This window comes from Microcaecilia unicolor, unplaced genomic scaffold (assembly GCF_901765095.1).
Source record: "Microcaecilia unicolor unplaced genomic scaffold, aMicUni1.1, whole genome shotgun sequence".
Taxonomy (NCBI): domain Eukaryota; kingdom Metazoa; phylum Chordata; class Amphibia; order Gymnophiona; family Siphonopidae; genus Microcaecilia; species Microcaecilia unicolor.
The window spans coordinates 123,057-140,898 of record NW_021963047.1 but is presented as its reverse complement, the minus strand read 5'-3'; the positions used below and the strand labels follow the sequence as shown (position 1 = coordinate 140,898).

At 42.7% G+C, this 17,842-nt stretch overlaps 1 protein-coding gene across 1 annotated transcript in view; it reads right to left on the bottom strand.

Annotated features, from left to right (window-relative positions):
* LOC115458835 (E3 ubiquitin-protein ligase UBR3-like) overlaps positions 1-17,842 on the bottom strand; it is a gene marked incomplete at its 3' end in the record, with an annotated part of 174,823 nt that overhangs the window by 142,571 nt on the left and 14,410 nt on the right. The window contains exon 2 of the mRNA XM_030188658.1: positions 11,657-11,796. Within this exon, the coding sequence (XP_030044518.1) occupies positions 11,657-11,796 (140 nt within the window). The remainder of the gene's footprint in view (positions 1-11,656; positions 11,797-17,842) is intronic.

Genomic DNA, 17,842 nt, shown 5'->3' with positions numbered 1-17,842 from the left:
AGGGCTCCGCTCCATCACCGTGCTGTTCCACTGCCTGTTGCAACCAAGCCAGGCAGGCTCTAGCAGCATAACAACTGCATGCAGACGCCCGAATAGTGAGACCTGCAATTTCAAATGACCGTTTAACTCAGTGATGGGCAACCTTTTGAGCTTGGTGTGTCAAAATTCGCCAAAAAACCGAGCATAACTTGGGTGGTGTGTCACTTCGAGAAAAAAAAAACCATAATTTCACGATACTTATAGTTTAAATAACAAAAATGTATAATTGTAATATATAACTGTATATAATAAACCAAAAACTAATTATTTAACTTACCTGCTTAGTGACTGTCAGTCGGTTTCTTTTGTTGGTCTTGGTATTATTTAACTTGTGTGGGGTGCTGTGAACTAAGATAAGTGAGGGGGAGGGGGAATTCTTTAACTAATCTGCCTATTAGTGACTTTTTTGTTGCTGAATTTCATTGGCTAAATCTTCAATTGAAGGTTGGTATTTTGTACACTTCAAGCCCAAGCAAGCGCTACTAACTTCATCTTTCAATCTGTTTCTTTTGTTGGTTTTGATATTATTTAACGCTGAGAATAAGGTTTCACAAAAGTACGTAGAGGGAAAAATTGTGAGTAAAGCCATTGCTATATTTTTCAGGGTGCTAAAAGTGTCTGGTAATCGGATCCAGGCACTCCAAATTTCCTGGTAACTCAGATATTCTCTTAATAATTGCATCTTTATTCTGCATATCGTGAAATAGACCTGGTGCACATCTTAGGAGAGTTTCTTTAATAAATCCTCCCTCACTGAGTGCTTTTCCATGCTGAGCTATGGAGTGAGCAATGCTCAAACTTGCAGATGTTAAATTTGTAGAACCTTTTACAAATGTAAGGATGGAATTAGATTGGCTCTTATAAAAGTGTAGCTGCCTGGAAATGTATTCCTTCCTTTCATCCTCACTTTTTTTCAAGAGCTGGGAATGATTAGTTTCAAAATGTCTATTTATATTCCACGTTCTGCTTACTACCGTTTCAGTACATAGAACGCAAAATGATCTGCCATTTTTTTCTATAATGCCATACATCTCGGTCCTTGTCTCTTGAAAGGGTCGGCTACTGCTACTACCACTTCCTTTACTTAACCTTGGTTTTTTATTTTTTGGGTTCTCCATCGGGAGGCAGTGACAGAAGATAGAATTATAGATAGCCTGTTAGCCCTGCAGGCAATTAGGGGTTAACTAGCCTAACTGACCACCTTATGTAAATTAAGATGGCTGCCGCTATTTCTAATGGCGGGAAACGGCACCCATAGCACATGCCCTTGCCTCTCCCAGCCTCCCCCTCACCTACCTCAGTAATGATGGTCAATTAGAAATCCACGACACCCCAGAACAGTAGATTGGATGATGGTTGCTGTGGTTATGTGGTTGCTGGTAATGGCGATCACAGGGCCCTCAGAGATGCGTCCCCCACGGCATTCCGCTGCTCTCTGCTCCGCCGGCCGGAAGTGAGGTCAAATGGCCGTGCAGGAGCCGGGGCAGAGGAAGCAGCAGGGAGGGAATGAGCGGAGGACTCGGAGGGAGCCAATAGGAGCGCACACGGGTAAACATGCACCGGGGGGGTGATTTCACCGGGGGGGAGGTCGCGCTGCACCTTGGGGGGGGCGCATCGGCGATCCGCCCGGGTGTCAGCAAGGAACGCCGCTGCTTCTCTGTATGCGGCCGCGTGTCATCGAAAATGGCTACGCGTGTCAGTACTGACACGCGTGTCATAGGTTCGCCATCAGGGGTTTAACTGCTGATTCCAGTCTACGGTCTTGAATATCCTTCAGGGCAACACCTCCTTCAACAGGGAGGGTAGTTCTCTTTGTCACAGCTGTGACTAGGGCATCCACTTTAGACATAGCAAAGCGAGCCATATGCTCCTCACTCAGAGGGTATAATTGTCCCATAGCCCTGGAAACTTTCAAAGGTCCCTCGGGGTCAGCCCATTGAGCCGAAATAAGCTCTTGGATGGAGTCATGCAAAGGAAAGGCTCCAGCAGGCTTTTTGGTACTAGCCATCCAAGGATTCACAGAGGAGGCTGTGCCACTGGCAGGGTCCTCAATAGAGAGAGCCTGCAGGGCATCGGAAATAAGCGCTGGCAGCTCATCACGGTGGAAAATCCTCACCGCGGAGGGATCGTCCAGATCCTGAGTCACTTCTGCACCAGACTCTGGCTCCTCAGACCATGAAGGCCTGCCAGAGTCCTCCGAATCCTCGCAGCCCGACCACGGGGGAGGGGGGGGAAATGGAGGTGCAGCACTCTCTGAAGGGGAATGAGCCCTTCTGCGCTTCATATTCTGCCAATGATCAGGGAATAACGCCTCAGAGGGCATACCCAGGCTAGAATCCACCGGGGGTGGGGGGGGGGTCATTAGAAGAGGCCCATGCCGGGCTTTGTGGGAGAGCTCTTTTAAGCATGTATGCTTTATGCATTAATAAGACAAAATCAGGGGAGAAAAACTCACCCTGGGCACCCAGATCTCTGCCGGGGCTAGTAGCTCCCATATCAGCCTCACTCCGAGGCCTCCCCCCGGGCTCAGGACTCTCCGTCTCAGCGGAGGTCGCGCCATGTGGTAAATTAAAAATGGCGTCCGCTGCCAGCTCAGAGCGCGAAGAATCATCGCTCGCCATGCTCGGGCCAGCTCTAACATCTGCACAGCACAATTTACAGAGCCCCGCTGCTGATCTGCGCTTGCCACACTTGGAACAGCGATTTACTGTATCCGCAGCCATCACCGAAAACGGCGGTTACATTCAAAATGGTGGTTCGCACCAAAATCGCCCCGATCGCGGGCCCACCCCGGAGGAGTCAGAAAACACTCTTACCTCACTGGACCGAGTATCACAGCTCCGGTCCCACAGAAAAAGGCAAGGAAAAACCTCTGTTCCTTTTTTTTTTTTTTTTTTTTTTTTTAACGCTGTGAGGAAAGCAGAGGTAAATAGAACTCCGGAGGCTCAGGTGAGTGGGAAAGGCAGGGAAAGGGCGAACCTATGTGCCTGCATCCACTGTTGGTGGGGAAGGACTGGGAAAGCTAAGCAATGTGTCCACATCCACGGAAGTATGGGTAAGGCAGGGAAAGGGCAAACCTATGTGCCTTTAAAGTGAAGCTGCTATAGCCTCCAACACCCCTGCTAACAACTGGCAAAAGCACAGGAGCAACCTCCAGGCAGATTTTAGATGGAGCTCGAAGAAGCTGCAGCCACTCTGCTAGGGGAGATAGAGAATACTGAAGAGAGGCAGTGGAGCAAGCTGGTATGAGGCACTGAAAAAAGTGGGCTCTCTATCTCCCTCTGCTGGTTGATGGACACAACCAATCTGTAATGGCTGCATCTGCTTGATGACAAGGAAATGCCAATTTCTGTGAATGACCTTCTGAAATTCTCTGGCATATTGGGAGTACCGTAGGGTACGAACTAGATCTGGTGTTTTCCTCACTCTCTGATTGGACAGCAAAGCATCTCTGTCTTGCATACTTGCTTTAGCGAAACATTTCTTAATGCACTTACTCGGATATCCCCTTTGTAAGAAACGTCGTGAAAGAGTATTTGCTTGTAGCGTATAATCATCAAAATTGGTGCATATCCTTTTAAGTCTTACAAACTGTGAGTAGGGAAGGTTATTCTTTAAACTTCGTGTGTGAAAACTGGTATAATGTAAAAAGGTATTTCTATCCGTCGGTTTTCTATAGACTTTGGTGGTGAATGTATAATCAGTTTTGCAAATCAAAATGTCCAAAAATGGTATTTGCCTGGAATCACAGTGCATCTTGAATTTCAGGTTTACGTCACAGGTGTTCAACCAAGTGTAAAAGTCATTCAACTTGTCAATGCTACCCTTCCATAGTATAAGGATATCATCTATATATCTTTTATAAAGTATGATCTCAGATTGATATTGATGTTTTTTAAGAAATCTCTTTTCAAATTCTGCCACATAAAGGTTTGCGATGTCAGGAGCCATGGCAGACCCCATGGCTGTGCCGCGTATCTGCTAATAGAAGGTCTTCTGAAATGAGAATTAGTTTTTAGTGCGTACTAATGTCGCAAGGGTGACAATCAGATAGTTGGGTATCCGTCTAAAGGTTTGTCTGTTCTTTAATACTTCTTCAATGATGGAAAGTGACTCAAGTTGTGGAATGTTCGTATACAATGATTCTATATCAAGTGTAACGAGGATGATTTGACTCAGGTCTCCTGGCACTTCTTCCAGACAGTTGATAACATCGGCAAAGTCTCTTACATACGATGGTATTTGAGGAATAAATGAACGCAGAAAATAAAATCAACGAATTGAGACAGGGGTTCAAGCACTGAATTGTTGCCAGACACAATCAGACGGCCTGGTGGATTAGTTAATGATTTATGAATCTTCGGCAGGACATAAAAGGTAGGAATGGCCGTATGTTCGACGAGGAGAAAAACTCTCTCTTTCATTGTTAAGAAACCGGCATCATGTGAGCGGAGAACTAATTCCTTAATATCATCTTGTAGTTTAGATGTAGGAACTTCCGCCAGACGGATATAATATTCTGTGTCCAATATTTGTCTGAGTACTTCATTAACGTAATCATCTCTGTTTTGAATGACGACTCCTCCCCCCTTGTCAGCTGGTTTTATCATGATGTCCTTATTATTTACTAGGGCGAGCATCCCTTGATGTTCACTTTTAGTCAAATTATGGAAACTCTTCTTAGGTCTCTTGGTTTCAATAGTTTCTATGTCCTTGAGGATACATCTGTAAAAGGTAGTTATTACCGGACCTGGTGGACCTGGGGGTGTCCATTTGGAATGTCTCTTGATAGCAGAGTTATCTGGAGCTGCTGTCTTATCTGAAAAAAAAAGTGTTGAATCTGCAATTTCCTACTGAACCGGAACAGGTCTATTCTTGTCTGGAGAGGGTCATATTTTGGAGTTGGTATGAAAGTGAGGCCTTTCTGTAGTACGGATATCTGGGTGTCGGACAGAGCCATATTAGAAATATTGAAAATCGGAATTTCCTCAGGCGTTGTAATGTCTGGAGTTACCAGGGTTTCATTCTGTGGTTGTATCCTGTTTGATAACAGAGACATCCAGTTCAATAAGTATTATTTTTGTATTGTCGATGTATTTGCATGTCAAAGATATGAACACGTATATGGATTTTTTACATACCTTTTAAAGAACATATGTGCAATTTGGAATTATCAGTTTTTAATAATAAGAAGAAATTAATTTCACATCATTATTGTATTTGCATGTTCATGATTGTCAATGTATTTGTATGTCACAGATATGTTTACATACCTTTTAAAAGAGTAAATGTGTAATGTGAAGTTATGTTTTATTATTATTTTTAATAATATTAATAGGAAATTATTATTTACGCATTGTCAATGTATTTGCATGTTCCTGATCGTGTCTGGTTTAATTCTGTCACTGTTGTTGATTTTTATTGTTGCAAAATGTGTAATTTGAAATTATTATTATGCCTTATAATATTAATAAGAATTTATTATTTTTGCATTGTTAATGTATTTGCATGTTCATGATTGTGTCTGGTTTTATTCTGTCACTGTTTTTGATTCATCTTGTTGCAAAATCTATGGTCCTCATCAAGTGTTTATGATACTTATTGAATGGAAGAGACGTTTAAGATAATTTTAAAATACAATTTATTGTATTAGTAATATCATTCTTTAATACATTTTTTAATGTTGTTTCCATGTTTTATAAATCGGTACACACATCTTTTTAGGGTATTTGGTTTGTGTCTGTTATAATTATTATTTTTGAGATTATGCTTTTATTCATTTTTGAGATTATGCTTTTAGACTATTTGTAATGTATCCATTTTTATTATTGCTTTGAGTTAATATAATTTATTGTATATTATTTTAGGGACTCCTGAGGCAGGCCTGAATGGCCGAAACACGACTCATGTCGAGTCCAGTTCTTTTAAGAATAAACTCTTAACAGGAGACAAGACAGCCTTGTCTAGCAGTCTAAACTGCAGTATGCCACAACTGCTGAAAAGTTACTGTATCCAACCTGCAGAAAAAAGCTGGGGTTGACCAACAAGCTGAAACAGTGCCCAACAGGCAAAGGTGAACATAAGCTCCACAGTCAGAGACTGAACTGTGCTCAAGGGACAGAAAAGAAGCTGCACTCATCAGGCAGGCAGAGAAGGATCCGTGCTCAACGAGAACAAATGGAGTTGCACTCAAAGCACACAAACTGAGCCACGCACCATGGGCAGAGAAAGAGTTGCACACCTCTGGCAAACATAGAAATGCCCTGAACAAGCAGAGATGACGCTGAGAGTAACAGACAGAGATGAGCAGTGCCCCACTGAAAAAGCTGGATGTTAGAGGTACCTGCAGAACTGAAGCTGCGGTAGCAATGGAACTGTGTATAAAACGTAGACAAGGAGCTGTTTTCCACATGCAGACAAGGAGCTGCGCTCCTGACACCAACAAGGAACTGAGCTCCTGACACCGGCAAGGAAATGAGCTCCTGACACCGGCAAGGAGCTGCGCTCCTGACACCGGCAAGGAACTGCGCTCCAGATGCCAGCAAGGAGCAGCGCTCCACGCGCCGACAAGGAGCTATGCTTCCGACACAGACATGAAGCTGTATAGCACCTGCAGTCACAGAGCTGTGCTCCACTTCACCCAATTTGCAGAGAAGAGTTGTGCTAAACATACAGAGATGGAGCTACACTAAACAGGCAGTGGAGCTGCGCTCTGCACGCGGACAGGAAGCTGCATTCCATACGCAGAGAGAGCTGCATGCCACACACAGACAAGGAGCTGCGTTCCACAGGCAGACAGAAGACTGTGCCCCATGCTGAGACCTGCAGAGAAAGAACTACGCTCAACATGTGACAATGGAGCTGCGTTCAACATGCAGAGAAGAAAGGTTGCAGAATAAGCAGCGAAGGAACTTCACTCGATAGAGCTGTCCTCAACATACAGCGATGGAACTAAAGCCAACCTGGAACTGTGGAGCTGCGTTCAACATGCAGCGATGGAGCCGCGCTCAACAAGCAAAATGCATAGATGAAGTCCAGGGGAACAGCCAGAGAAGAAGGTGCTGCCAGGAGGTCAACAGGAAAGGAGCACAACTTGTGGAAATGCAGACCTGGCGCTGCACTCCCCTGGCCCAGAGGGACTAAAACTACAAGAAGAGAAAGCCCCGTGCCCCAAGAGATACCCTCGGCCCTCAAGTGGTCTCTGAGCCACAATGACTGCCCTCCTAGGCAATCGATACAGAGCAGTCAACGTAGAGAAAGAACTCCCGCCAAGAGGGAGGTAAGCATCACAGTGCTGGAATCCTCAGACCATAGGGAGCAAAATGCAGCCGCAAGGCAGTGAGCAAGAAACAACTCTTGCCAGGTCAGGAACAATGAGGAAGCTGGCCACTAACACCAAACTCAGGAAAAACCAGCTAAGGGAGAATCAAACTCCAGATGCACAGCAATAGATCTGCTCAGTAGGAAAGAACTGCGTCCCTTACAGAAAAAGGAAGGAGTGCCAAATGTGCCAGGAGAGAGGCGCCTGAAATTAGAAAAGGCAAAATCCGCCTGTGCCAGGCTAAAACTCCCACCCGAAAGCAAGGGAAGCAAGGAAGAGCTGTGGCAAACTAGTCCTAAAAAGGCACATTCCCGTAAAGAGACAATGAACTGAGTCCAAGCAAAAGAGTGGCAAAAATGGCGCCCCCGAGGGTACTCAGAAGAGGGATTTCAGCTAGTAGTCGCACACCAGGGGCAACTCGGACCCCCACCAGAAGGAAAGTAACCTGCAGACAAACCAGACAGGAGGGATCCACGGGGACGAGAGAACCATAACCTCCCTAAGGAAGGGAGGAAAAACTGCTGCCAAAACAAGAATCAAATAGCAGGGGCATCTCAAGCAAGATCCCAGAAGCAGCAGAGACTGGACGGTCTGAAAAAAAAAAAACTGGCCAACAGCCGTGTAAGGCTAACCGGAATGAAAAAATAGCCCTGGACTAAAAAGACCGAGCCTGCAGCCAAACAGAGCCAGCGAGAGATTTCTCCCACTTTGGAAATGGCAGACTAAGACCTCCGAACCGCAAAGGTACAAGTTCCAGCAATGGGGCCGCCCTCTGAACCAGCTGCTGTCTAGGACCGTGAAGAGGAGAAAAACAAATGAGTTTCGTGATCCAGGCACGAGCCGTGCCCCACAAAAAAAAAAAAAAAGAAAATTGAAGCAACTGGTACCAGCCCAGAAGGGTCCAAGACCAGAATCAGACGCTGGCCAGCGAAATTCAAAGAAACTTTGCAAGCGGTTCCCTAGAATGTACTGCCAAAGGTGGGAAAATAAATCAGGTAACAGGCGAGAGAAAGAAGGAAAAACAAAGTTTCTTCTTTTTTTTTTTTTTTAAACAACCTTCTTCACTAGAGACAGGAATTAAAAAAGGTTTACACAGAGGCAGAAAAGGAGGGAAAAAAGTTTCCTTTTTTATAAACAACCTTCTTCAATAGTGACAGAAATGAATAAAGGCTTACCTCAGATGCAGAAAAGGAGGGAAAAAAACAGTTTCCTTTTTTTTTCTTTTATAAACAACCTTCTTCACTAGTGACAGGAATAAATAAAGGCTTACCTCAGAGGCAGAAATTCAGATATACCTACAACCACAGAAGAGAAGAACCCCACAGGGAAGACAAGTTTCTCCATGCCACAATTAACCATCACCCTGCTAGAAAAACAGCCAGGGGAGGAAGGGGAGGAGAGGGAACCAGGGTCACTGGATATCACCCTAGCTGCCAGATGAGGAACTCAGGACCACTGAGTATCATCTAAAACTAGCCCCAACATGGCTACCAGCACACCCCTGGCTCCATGTCACCAGAAAAATCTGGGACAGGAGCTACCAGCCAGCAATCCAGAGCAGCTGCACGATCCGTCCACCATCCGCTAGGAGACAGAAAAAATACTGAACATTCCAGGCTGCACGATACCCTTAAGGGGCGGTTTACTTGGAACTATTTTCTCTGTCTCCTTCCGCTGGTAGATGAACATAACTCATTAGTCTGGACTAGTCTAGCATAGATGGCAAGGAAAGTACCATTAATTACAAAGGTGTATGGAAGTTTTACAGGTTATTGTGTGGACAAAACAAAAGTCAGAATTTGACATGTCTGGATTAAATTTCTCATTGATAGAGGTTATATTACAAGGATCCAGGGGGCCAAAGATTATCAATAGTTGGATGCCATCAAAGAAATGGTGTACAGTCAAGAGATTGTATCAGTGGTGAGATAAAGATATTGAAAAAAAGTGGAACCAGAATAGATCCCCGAGGCAAACTGCTACGAGACTGGAAAGCTTTGATCAGTGTTCCTCCAATGAACCACAAAATGTCCTGTTTGAAAGATAAGTAGAAGAAGGTATTGCCTTTGAAAGCTAATCAACAAATGTATTAAGTTAGTCCAATAGAAAGGTATCTTATTTTCTTTTGTTTTATTTCTATTTATTACCTTAAAAGATAAGGAGAAAAGCCATGGAAGAGTGAAACTGGAAATGCCAATATCCTGGTGTCTATAAAGCAATAGGAAATGATCAACTAGATCAAAAGCTGCCGAGAGATCAAATGAAAGCAAGGGAACATACTTATTCTGGTTCTGATGTGTGTATATGTATGTCATAAGACCCAACAATGCACTTTGATGTGTGTGCAGAACACTAATTAGTTCTACATAAGTTGTTTCACCACAACAGTTTCAAGTAATTTGGAGACAAAAGGTAAATTGGATATTGGGTAATAATAACAAAAATATGTACTGGTTTTGAGATCTTTCAAATGAAAAGATAAGCAACTTTCCAAATATCTGGAATCGTCCCTGTAGTCAAACTAGCAGAAACTATAGCATGAAGGAATAGTGAAACAATTAGCTACCTTTTTGAAACTATGTTGGATGGGCAGGAATCGTGCAGGGCCATCATAAGTTTGATGCTATGTAAAGTTTAAGTTATTATAGTGAAGGTAGGAGAGTTAAAGTATACCAGTGAGCTACGAGTCAAGTAGGTCTTAGAAGAAGTGTTACAGGTTGTATCATTTTGTCATGACACACTGCCAAGGGGGAACCTCTTTCCAACTGAGAGGGGAAAAAAATAAAAGTGTTCCTGTACCTTCTCAGAAAAAGTAGACAGCCAGATCACCAACTGTGGTACGGTCATCTATGGCCAGGGATGGTGAGGGGGCTGTGATGTATTTTAGATCATCATCTAGTTTAGCCATATTTGAGGCCTTTTGTATTTGCATGGTAAGATATAAGAAGCATGGGAAAATATTCATATGATACTCATAATATCACCACAACACAAATAAAATACCTTAGCAGTCATGCATTAGAACATTCAAACACAGAAATGATACTATACAATATATATAATATGTATATATAAAAGGGAAAGAGATGAGATTTCAGATTAAAGTGACTTGCCTAGAGTCATAAGGAGCTGCAGCGGGAATCAAACTCAGCTCCCGTGGTTCTCACGCCACTGTACTAACCATTAGGCTACTCCACTCCAATATAATGAAACATGTTAATAGGTGGCCAAGGGGGCAAGTACAGTTGAGATATATAGACAGGACAAACTGAAGGCAAATTGTATTATAGCTGAATCAGATATGAGAAATTAGTCTTATTCTATTCTTGGCCCATCTCCTCTCTGTTGTCATTCCTTTTTGCCAGGGTCTCCTGTGAGTTTATACAATATAAGAACAATAACAAAAGCTTCAATATCATGAAAGTAAGAAATAACCTAAGACATACTGTGTTATTCAAGCAGGGGCTGGCCCACTAAAAAAAGTGACTGTTTTTCATATATGGCCCCACTTTTCAGTCCCTTAGTTATGCAAAAGAATTTCTGCACATTGCCCTGCATCCCTCAGGCCACACCTGTATTCAAGTCTGTTATGCACAAAAAAACATCCTATATAATTCTCACCTCCAACATTCTATGCGTCTGCCTGCCTGTGTCCGTAACTTTCCTCACAGATGGGCTCCGAAGCCCTAGCTGATATCACTAGACCCATTATGACGTGTCCTATATAATTCTCACCCCCAACATTCTATGCGTCTGTCTGCCTGTGTCCGTAACTTTCTTCACAGATGGGCTCCGAAGCTCCGAGTGTTGGCGGCGGGAAGGGGGGCTCAAGAGGGTTGCAGCAGGGTGATCAGGAACTCCGAGGGGGTGGGGTCGGGAACTCCGAGGGGGGGGGAAATGCACCACCTGTACAAAAACTTTAAAAAAAAAAAAAAACGGGGGGACGTCCCTGGAACTCAGAGGGAGGGAGGAGGGACAACGACCCTGGAACATAGAGGAAGGGGGGGCACTGGAACTGGGTGGGAGGGAGGGGCCGCAGGCACACACACTCTCTCTGACACACTCAAACCCAGTCTCACTCTCTCTGTCACACATACACACACTCGCAGATTCACTCTCGCTCTTACACAGTCACTCTCACACACACTCTCTCTCAAACATACACACTCCAAGGAAAATCTTGCTAGCGCCCGTTTCAATTGTGTCAGAAACGGGCCTTTTTTACTAGTCCTATATAGGTTTCTTCTGCATTCTTTTTTTTTTTAATGAAAACCAAGCCCATCACAGAATACATACCTGGTTCATTATACCCTTCTCTTAAGTACTGAATGAGACTAAAGATAAACCGAGGAAGAACTAATTCGGACATCATCAATAATTCTTTTGGGACAGAGGGGACACTTGAATTTGATTTAATGCGATGTCTTTTACAAAACCTAGAAGAAAATGAAAAAAAAAATGTATTGAGTATCAAGCTGCATCATACCACGATATCAACACGTCTCTACACACCAATTAAATTTAGGCCAGCTTTAGCCATTATTTGACAAGGCAAAGAGGTGTGGTAGCCGTGTTAGTCCACTCTTAAAGGTTATCAATAGAAATCAAACAAAATAAAACATGGAAAAGAAAATAAGATGATACCTTTTTTATTGAACATAACTTAATACATTTCTTGATTAGCTTTTGAAGGTTGCCCTTCTTCCTCAGATCGGAAATAAGCAAATATATATTATCTGCTACCTCATTTGCTTATTTCCGATCTGAGGAAGAAGGGCAACCTTCAAAAGCTAATCAAGAAATGTATTAAGTTATGTCCAATAAAAAAGGTATCATCTTATTTTCTTTTCCATGTTTTATTTTGTTTGATTTCTATTGATAACCTTTGACAAGGCAAACAAAGATTCAGGTGATTTAAAAAAAAAAAAAAGAAGAAGAAGAAGTACACCCAAAGAGGTTTTAAATATGGACATTAAAATTAATCCAACTTGCTATTCAAATTATTTTTTGGTTATAGATAAAACTATCCTTGGAGGTCAGATTGAAGTGTAAAAAAAAATCTGTGTGGGTTCCAAGTATGAAAAGTGTCTACTTAAACTGCAATCTGATCAACCATCACAATGTCCATTATGTCAAATGTTATGTACAAAAAATCTTATAAATATAGAACTCAGCTCTCCAAAAAGTCAAAGTTTATCTAGTAAGAGGATGAAATCGCCTTCATGCTACCGTCGGCAAGAATGAACGGAGAGAAATGCCAGTAAAGAACCGGGTGAATAATATATGGCTGTGGTCCTGAAGCAGCGAAATGTGAAACAGGACCGTTGACCACAGTTACACCACGGTCAGAAAGGAGAAAGCCTGTAATTCGCCAAAGTTAAGTTGAACTGTTATATACAGCATATTTGGCACAGTGGCTTTTTTTGAACATTTAGAAAAATTATTTTCAAAAATTTTTTTCATAATAATAATAATAAGAGGAGTTGGTTTGATTGAAAACGCCCATGATGATGAAGTATAGCCTTTGTCCCACATATAAAAAATTGTTGGGAGGGGCTTTTTCTTGAGGCGATTTCATCCTCTTACTAGATAAACTTTGACTTTTTGGAGAGCTGAGTTCTATATTTATAAGATTTATTGCGAAGATTTGGAACCAGTACCCCTGTGTTTATATGTTTAGTTTGTATCTATAAATGTTATGTACAGCCAGAATGAAATGTCCAAACCCATAAATACAGTGATCACTTTTCTTTTTTTTTTTCACTTTTATTTCATATGCTCATACTAATTTGCAGTTACACTTTATATCAAGGGTGGGCAACTTCATTTCTGAGAAGGCCAAAAAAAAATCAAACAGATTTTCAGGAAAATCCCAGTAGATATGAAACTGATTTGTACTCTATTATTTCAGTAAGCATGTGAAGTCTCATGCAAATTCATCCTGAAAATATCTGACCTATTTATGACCATTATTACTCTCGCTTTCTAGTAGTTAGTTTCAGAATCCTGTCTTATCTCAGCTGCCTCAGGACAGGTCACCAAGCACAAAACAGTAAAGGAGACAAAAAAAGGACCTCTCACAGATGGTGTCCAAATCCTCTTTATTGAATCTTCCAAAAAACTACAACAAAGGACACCCGACACGACTCGTGTTTCAGCCATACTGGCCGGCATCAGGGGTCTAAAAGAATATACATAGCAAAGAACACACTATAAAACATTATTTAAAAAAAAAAAAAAAAAAACCATATATAAAAATATATTTTCTCAAAGACATCCAAAATAGAACGAAATCCTACCTAAAAACTTGTCATTTATATCTCCAGAAAATCCACAAAGATATTAATCTATTAACAATACAAAGCAACGTAAAGATAATAAACATAAAAGAAAATGAAAATGTTTAAGAAACACATATATATATATGTGTGTGTGTGTGTGTTCATTAAGTCATTATATTGCCATGGTCACAATTATGCATATATACGTATGCACATAAACATGAACCATGAGCTGGCTGTTTTACAAAAAAAATATTTTAAATCAAGTGAAGAATATATATTGCTTGCCATACTTTGTTTTAACTCAAATGTTAAATTTTGCCTAATGTGGGAATACTTTTAAAAAGGTGCGGCTGGGGTTCATTTAAAAAAGTGAGGGTTAAAAGAAAAAAAAAAGGCAATCAAAATGGAAGGGGTGAACAAACATGTTGGTAAAGGTGAGCCAGTCGATATTGTGTATCTGGATTTAAAAAAGGTGTTTGACAAAGTACTGAATGAAAGACTCCAGAGGAAACTGGAGAGTTATGGGATAGGAGGTAGCATCCTATTGTAGATTAAAAACTGGTTAAAAGATAGAAAACAGACAGTAAGGTTAAATGATCAGTATTCTCATTAGAGAAGGGTAGATAGTGGGGTTCCCCAGGGGTCTGTGTGAGAACACTGCTTTTTAACATTTATAAATGATCTAGAGATGGGAGTAACTAGTAAGGTAATTAAATCTGCTGATGATACAAGGTTATTCAAAGTTGTCAAATCGCAAGAGGATTGTGAAAAATTACAAGAGGACCTCACGAGACTGGGCATCAAAATGGCAGATGACATTTAATGTGAGCAAGTGAAAAATGATGCATGTGGGGAAAAAGGAACCCGAATTATATATACGCAATGCAAAGTTCCACATTAGGAATCACTGACTAAGAAAGAGATCTAGGCATCATCGTTGATAATACATTGAAACCCTCTGCTCAGTGTGCGGCGGTGGCTAAGAAAGCCAATAGAATGTTAGGTATTATTAGGAAAGGCATGGAAAACAAAAATGAGGACGTTATAATGCCTTTGTATTGCTCCATGGTGCAACCGCACCTCAAATACTATGTTCAATTCTGGTCACCACATCTCAAAAAAGATATAGTGTAATTAGAAAAGGTGCAGAGAAGGGCAACAAAAATGATAAAGGGGATGGAACGACTTCCCTACGAGGAAAGGCCGAAGCGGCTAGGGCTCTTCAGCTTGGAGTAAAGACGGCTGAGGGGAGATATGATAGAGGTCTATAAAATAATGGGTGGAGTGGATCAAGTAGATGCAAATCCACTGCTTACTCTTTCCAAAAATACCAGGACTAGGGGGCACGCAATGAAGCTACAAAGTAGTAAATTTAAAACTAATCGGACAAACTTTTTCTTCACTCAATGTGTATTAAACACTGGAATTTGTTGCCAGAGAAAGGTTTGGACTGCTTCCTAAAGGAAAAGTCCGTAAACCATTATTAAAATGGAGGGGAAAATCCACTGCTTATTTCTAGGATAAGCAGCATAAAACGTATTGTACTTTTTTGGGATCTTGCCAGGTACTTGTGACCTTGATTGGCCATTGTTGGAAACAGGATACTGGGCTTGACGACCTTCAGTCTGTCCCAATATGGCAATACTTATGTAATGTGGAAAGAAGGAAAGGCAAAATCAGTAGAAGATATACACAATCTTTATTAGTAAAGTTGCAAGCTAGTGTATTGCTCAACACAGGCTGTGTTTCTCCCAGCAGGACTGCATCAGGGGCTAAAATATGATCTTACTGCCAAAGGCTTGGTAAAAGACGTGTGCTATAATCCAATATAAGTTGTTAAAAAGACGTGAACCGCACCATATTAAAACAAACCAGAATAAGTTCCAATTCAAATTGTGTCCCAGTGAAATGACAGCATGCACCCGCTGTTATTATGTAATTTGTATACATATTTAAACGTTAAGTACATTCTATAAAAACTAACTCTCCAGTTTACTAAGTCGCACTAGCGGCTGCGGTAATGCCGACAGCCCATTCAAAGTGAATGGGCTGCGTCAGCATTAGCACACCCAAAGCTTAGTAAACAGGAGAGTAAGTGATTAAAAAAATTAATGAATGATGCCAATATGAGTCTGGGCTGCACTAGCATTTTTTTAAATCTCTAATTTGTGATTTTTATTATGTACATCTTGTGTAATCTAACAAGATCTGACTGTATTAAAAGCCATAACACATGGAGTAAGAAAGGGTACTTATTATTTTTAATGTTATTTTCTGCCCAGTAGTTTCCAACCAAGTAAGCTCAAAAGCAGAGGAAACCGCCTCTGCTGGGCTACAGCCTCCATTTACAACTATCCAGAATTTTTGTTATAAAACCTTCCTACCTAGCTCGAACGTGGTAAGCAAGGTCCTCAGCCACGGACAAGTCATGGCTTCATCTGTAGAACAGTATATCCTAAGCCTGACCAGCAGGCATTACTGGTGGGATATGGTGGCAATTAAATCTCACTAAAAACGGAATATCACCTCTACAGCATCACAAATTTCAGCTGCCCTACAGGAGATCTGACCTGCAAATCAAACCCAGGTCCCTCCACATGGCAGCGCGAAGCACTGCCACAGGAGCACCAGGCCAGCCTAAGGTAAAATCAGGTCTTACCTGATAAAGCGAATGCTACATACCTGTAGAAGGTATTCTCCGAGGACAGCAGGCTGATTGTTCTCACTGATGGGTGACGTCCACGGCAGCCCCTCCAATCGGAAACTTCACTAGCAAAGTCCTTTGCTAGCCCTCGCGCGCACCGCGCATGCGCGGCCGTCTTCCCGCCCGAAACCGGCTCGAGCCGGCCAGTCCAGTATGTAGCAAGACAATACACTTCAAGGGAAGACACAACTCCAAAGGGGAGGCGGGCGGGTTGGTGAGAACAATCAGCCTGCTGTCCTCGGAGAATACCTTCTACAGGTATGTAGCATTCGCTTTCTCCGAGGACAAGCAGGCTGCTTGTTCTCACTGATGGGGTATCCCTAGCCCCCAGGCTCACTCAAAACAACAACCAAGGTCAATTGGGCCTCGCAACGGCGAGGACATAACTGAGATTGACCTAAAAAATTTACCAACTAACTGAGAGTGTAGCCTGGAACAGAACAAACAGGGCCCTCGGGGGTGGAGTTGGATCCTAAAGCCCAAACAGGTTCTGAAGAACTGACTGCCCGAACCGACTGTCGCGTCGGGTATCCTGCTGCAGGCAGTAATGGGATGTGAATGTGTGGACAGAAGCCCACGTCGCAGCTTTGCAAATTTCTTCAATGGAGGCTGACTTCAAGTGGGCTACCGACGCAGCCATGGCTCTAACATTATGAGCCGTGACATGACCCTCCAGAGCCAGCCCCGCCTGGGCGTAAGTGAAGGAAATGCAATCTGCTAGCCAATTGGATATGGTGCGTTTCCCTACAGCCACTCCCCTCCTATTGGGATCAAAAGAAACAAACAATTGGGCGGACTGTCTGTGGGGCTGTGTCCGCTCCAGGTAGAAGGCCAATGCTCTCTTGCAGTCCAATGTGTGCAGCTGACGTTCAGCAGGGCAGGAATGAGGACGGGGAAAGAATGTTGGCAAGACAATTGACTGGTTCAGATGGAACTCCGACACGACCTTTGGCAGGAACTTAGGGTGAGTGCGGAGGACTACTCTGTTGTGATGAAATTTAGTGTAAGGGGCCTGGGCTACCAGGGCCTGAAGCTCACTGACTCTACGAGCCGAAGTAACTGCCACCAAGAAAATGACCTTCCAGGTCAAGTACTTCGGATGGCATGAATCCAGTGGCTCAAAAGGAGGTTTCATCAGCTGGGTGAGAACGACATTGAGATCCCATGACACTGTAGGAGGCTTGACAGGGGGCTTTGACAAAAGCAAACCTCTCATGAAGCGAACAACTAAAGGCTGTCCTGAGATCGGCTTACCTTCCACTTGGTAATGGTATGCACTGATTGCACTAAGGTGAACTCTTACGGAGTTGGTCTTCAGACCAGACTCAGACAAGTGCAGAAGGTATTCAAGCAGGGTCTGTGTAGGACAAGAGCGAGGATCTAGGGCCTTGCTGTCACACCAGACGGCAAACCTCCTCCAATGAAAGAAGTAACTTCTCTTAGTGGAGTCTTTCCTGGAAGCAAGCAAGATGCGGGAGACACCCTCTGGCAGAC